Source organism: Pteropus alecto, unplaced genomic scaffold, assembly GCF_000325575.1.
Source record: "Pteropus alecto unplaced genomic scaffold, ASM32557v1 scaffold311, whole genome shotgun sequence".
Taxonomy (NCBI): domain Eukaryota; kingdom Metazoa; phylum Chordata; class Mammalia; order Chiroptera; family Pteropodidae; genus Pteropus; species Pteropus alecto.
Window position 1 is genome coordinate 2579102 of NW_006431916.1, and position 5079 is coordinate 2584180.

The 5079-nt window shown below is 33.2% G+C and overlaps 1 protein-coding gene across 9 annotated transcripts in view; it reads left to right on the plus strand.

Annotated features, from left to right (window-relative positions):
• Positions 1–5079, plus strand: part of ATP13A3 (ATPase 13A3) — an 80852-nt gene that overhangs the window by 31824 nt on the left and 43949 nt on the right. For all 9 annotated transcript variants that reach the window (XM_025041955.1, XM_025041960.1, XM_025041958.1 and 6 more), the window contains 3 exons: positions 1246–1380; positions 1814–1886; positions 4202–4333. In XM_025041955.1, the coding sequence (XP_024897723.1) occupies positions 1246–1380; positions 1814–1886; positions 4202–4333 (340 nt within the window). The remainder of the gene's footprint in view (positions 1–1245; positions 1381–1813; positions 1887–4201; positions 4334–5079) is intronic.

The window sequence follows — 5079 nt, forward strand, 5'->3', positions numbered from 1 at the left end:
ACCCAATTTTTAAACAATTTATCATGTTTTGTTCTTCATGGGTTGTTTTTTGATACATTATTGGAAACTAGATATTGTACCAGGAGTTGGAATACAAAACATGATCTCATGATAGGTATGGTAGTTTAATTGGTACAATTTTCCTGGGAGGAAAATGTGTCAGTAGTTATCGTAGTAACTGTTCAGTTGTAAGTGCCATAGGAGAGGTATAAATAAAGGTTGTGCATGTTAAGGAAGAGAGTGATTTTACATAGCAGAGTTAGGCTCTCCAGTCTTTCTTCTTATTTTTTTTTGCTAAAAATCAAGAATTAGCTGTATTTTGGTGAGCTGTATTCAGTGAATATTTTTAGTGGAAATAACAGATTCTTTTTCATCAGTTCTTGAGAGTGGCTATATAGTTGCTTTAGAACATAGATAGCAAAGTGTATTAGAAACTAGGAATTAGAAAGCCTGGTTTGTAATAGTGGTTCCTTCAGTAACTAGCCTTGATCATGAGAAAGCCTTTCTCCCTGCTGCTCCTTGATAAAAGTGGAGTAAGTCCTTTCTAATTATCTCATTTAATTTGGAAGTAAAGTAGAACTGTATATGCTAAGTGTTTTGAAAAGTATGGAAGCATCAATTTTAAGACATTGGGGGGTTATTATGAAATCGATAAAATAATGTGAAATTTGGCTAAATAATGTCTATTGCCAGGAATCCTTTATTTCTTTTTCCATTCAGGTTTTAATTAATTATTTCCTTAGAGAAAGCAAAACAGTGTAACTTACATTTTGTCTTCCCTTTGGACTGCAGTGAGTGAATCTTTGACTTAGAAGTAAATTAGTGTTTGGAGCTCGTAAAAAGTAAACATTTATTCCAATTTATTAAAAGTCTTATTCTTTAATAGCCTAGTAATTATTAGAAATGAATGTACTTTCTTGCTAAAGCAGAATGAAGAACAGCTAAATTCACATTTTAGTCGTTTTTAGCTGAATCTATATTTGACTTTGGTATGAATCTAATGGATACAAATAATTCAAATTTATGGTAGTTTAATGATTAAAAAAAAAGTACTGTGTTAGTAGTTTAATGGTAAAAAGTACTATGCTAACATCTTGCCCTCCTCTTTGGGTAGTACGTGTTGCCCTAGGTTACTATAGAGCTTATCCTGTAAGTATTCTGCTGGTTACTTCTTACGTGAATAAGTGGGAAATCTGTATGGTTATAAATATCTCATTCAACTTGACTTAAAATCTTGTTTTTTAGGTTCTCAATCCATTTTACATTTTCCAGCTGTTCAGTGTTATACTTTGGTGCACCGATGAATACTATTACTATGCTCTAGCCATTGTGATTATGTCTATAGTATCAGTTTTAAGCTCCCTATATTCCATTAGAAAGGTAAGTCCAATTTATCATGGGATTCACAATTGTATTTTGTAATAACATCTAAGGTATTATTATAGTACTTGTTACAAAGTAATACTCAATATAGTTATTCTTTTAGTTATATGAATGTGTACTTTTTTCTTTTGAGGCAGGGGAAGGCAGATGGTATTTAGAGTCAGACTACCACCTACCTGCTTAGAGGCCATGGGGAACTATAGTTTATCACAGGGTGGAATATGGTTCTACTGTTTTTAGGACTAATGCGCTTCTTATTTTATCTTGATCTAAGACACTGAATAATCTTTAAATGTTTTAGTCTCAACATTTTTAAAGGCAGAGTAATGTACATTTGTTGTGTTACCTTATTTTATAGCACTCTTGCTTTTTAATATTTTGAAGAGTGGGTTTATATTAGCTAGTTTTGAATTTTTTTTTTTAATTTCAGCAATACGTTATGTTGCATGACATGGTGGCAACTCACAGTACTGTGAGAGTTTCAGTTTGCAGAGTAAATGAAGGTAAGTACTTCAGGTGACTCTTGGAAAAATAAACCAAAAAAAATATCCATTAAGCATTAATATATGAAGCAAGCCCAATGTATTATATATATATTCGTTTCTTAAGAAAAAAATTTGTGTTTGGATTTGTATTCATCTATGTATCAAATCCAATTAAGTAAAATTGTATTTTTCTTTTTCTACAATTTGATAGGTACTAGCCTAGGCTCTGGGGATGCAGTAGTTACCAAGATGGACATAGTCCTTGCTGTCACTGAACTTCAGTCTAGTTGGAAAGACCGTAACAATAAAGTGTGACAAATGCTATGATTGGGAGACTCCAGGAAACTTAGATATTAGAGAGAACTCATTTGCTGTAGGTGTCAGGGATGGCTTAAAAAATAAGTATTTTTTAAGTGGTTGAATTAGTCAAATAAGAGGTAGGTGAGCAGGTAGTTTGGTGGGAATGAGAGAGGGAGGAAGAGGATTCCAAGTGCCCAAAGGCCTGGAAATTAAAGTTTGGTCATCGTAATGACTGAAAGAAATTCACTGTGGCAGATGTGGCAGGTAGATAGATGATGCATAGCCTTCCAAGGCATGTTTGGGTAATTTTGACTAACTCCAAAAGGCTATGGAAAGCCATAGAAGGGTTTTAAGCAGATGAGTGATCCGATCATATTTTTTGAAAAAATAATACTGGCTGCCATATTCAGACTGGTTTAGAGTGGAGTAATATTGAAAGCATGAAATGGATCAAGGTGAAGGTTGTGGAAGTGGAGAGAAATGAGATGGATTTGAAAGATATTTAAATTTGGGCATTGAACAGGATTTGATGATTTATTGGATACAAGGTAATAGAGCAGTGTTGGGCTGTGGCGGGGGCGGGTGGGCATTGGTGCCATTTAAATAGGAGGAAAAGCAGGATTGTAGGGAAGGGTAATGTTTTGGACATGTTTCTTTGGTGAGATATTGAAGAAGTAGAGGAGATAAAAGGGAGGCAGCACTACAGCATCATGGGCCTTAGGGGCAATAGCCACTTTGATTTATCCAGAATACCAAGTCAGTCTCCATTCTTTTGGATCAGTCTACCACATCCAAGTGTAAACACAGTTTGGTCTAACCCATTACTTCTTTCTCTTTGTTTCCTGGTCACTTGCTACTTTAGCTGAGAGTATCTATCTGCAGTTTTAGATGTATAGCTTATTAAATGCTCCTTTCTTCTCTGCTACTGATGAAGATACTGTGGATGCTAGGACATATGTACCATTCAACTTGTATCTTTCTTATCTCCTTCATAAAGTCTAACAGATCATTGATATTTTGTTTCCTGTTATACCTAAGGGTTGTAGAATTTCAAGTGGCGTTAAAAGCTTTAAAAGAGTAATAGTTTAAAAATAGAGATCTTATTTTAAAGTGAAGATTATTGTACCTACTGTGAGCTAAATATCGAAGTTCTTTAAAAGTTTTCCTCATAGCTTAGTAAACTAGTTATTTGTTTTTTAGAAAGGAGAGTGGCCTACAGATTAATATCACAAACAATAATTTTCTCCTCACCTGTCTTTGTTTACAAACTAGTGTAACTCTCTTTTGAGCATAATATTAAACATAGGTGGGAAAAAGAATTAGAGGGGCGGGGGATAGAGAGAGAGAGTCCAAATATAAGGCAATCCTAAAGAAAAATTTTTTACTTGGGAAGATCTTTTAAGAAAATATTTAATTAACTTGAATATAATACATTTCTAGAGAAATAATGAACTAGATAAAATAGTACGATGTTTATTTTATAAATTTAAAATATCTAAAATATTATTAGGACTATTGGGACTATTGATAAGGCAAGGAAACTTTATAGGTTATATACAGTGGCAATAAGAAAAAGAATGCTGTACAAAATGCTGTTAAAAAAAGTAAGTATTTTAAAAATGTCAATGCTTTCTTCTGTTCCCAAATCTCAGTTTACTTGTTGTAGGGGATCTCATGAGGATTCACTGTCTGTTTTCTAAGAGGACTGTTAGCTAAATTTGATCATTGAGTGTTGCAATGAATATTGGAGCCTACTCACCTTTTTGATCACAGGGGACTTGCCATCACCTGTGTACAGTTGGCGTTTTATCAAGGTCAAACTAGCTGGCATACTTCAACACCATGCTTTATTAGCCTACAGAATAATGATCTTATTTGTTGAAACTCTTTGATTATTGGGATTTTTCTATTTAACTTCATTATGTTAACGTCTTATTGAGATCAGGTGACCTTTGTATAGATCTTTTGTTTGCTTATTTTTATTCCAAATTAAAGAATATTTTCAGATTTTTCTTTTTCTTTTTTAAACCCAGAAATACAAGAGATCTTTTCTACAGACCTTGTACCAGGAGATATCATGGTCATTCCATTAAATGGGACAGTCATGCCTTGTGATGCAGTACTTATTAACGGTACTTGCATTGTAAATGAAAGCATGTTAACAGGTAAACTAAATTAAATAAGTAAAAGTTAATGAGTTGTTTATATTGATATTAAGATTAAATAGTTATTGATTAAGGTATTTCAAAATTAGCTATGCCATTTGTATCCTTATGAATGTGATGGTATTGAAGTGGTTTTTATTTTTTATTTTGAGGGCACCAAATTCTGCATTATACTCTGCTGTGATACTAAATCACTATGCTGGTGTTAATACATTTCTTAGCATGCTTCCAGCCACTCTTTTTGACATGAAGAAATGCTTTATATTAAAGGAAGAGGAAAGAAGTTCTTAGCCTGTAGAGAGAGTTTTTACTTCCATATTTTACTTCCCTATTTGATGTGTAAAAAGTGGGAATAAAGACTTAATATTTTTCTTAAATTGGGGAGAAGTAGACTTTAAAATGACTTCTGTTTGAAAATTCACAATCTGAAGATAGAACTTTATATCTCTTTTTATTACATGCATTTTTTTATTGTCAGAGTCAGTTTGGCAAAAAAGTGATTCCTATATGATATGGTTTTAAACTGTTAAGAATTTTTTCTTAAACACACTCACACACATTAATATCCACACACACTTGTCAGCTTTGACGCAAGCAGTGTGAGTGCTACAGAGAATGAAATTTCACTGTTAAAAAGAATTTGGCTATTCGTTATTGTTTGAGAGAACTACCATTCTACTTATTCTTCACTCCCTTCCCCAGATGTCTTTTCTCTTCCTTACGTGTGTGTGTGTGTGTGTGTGTGT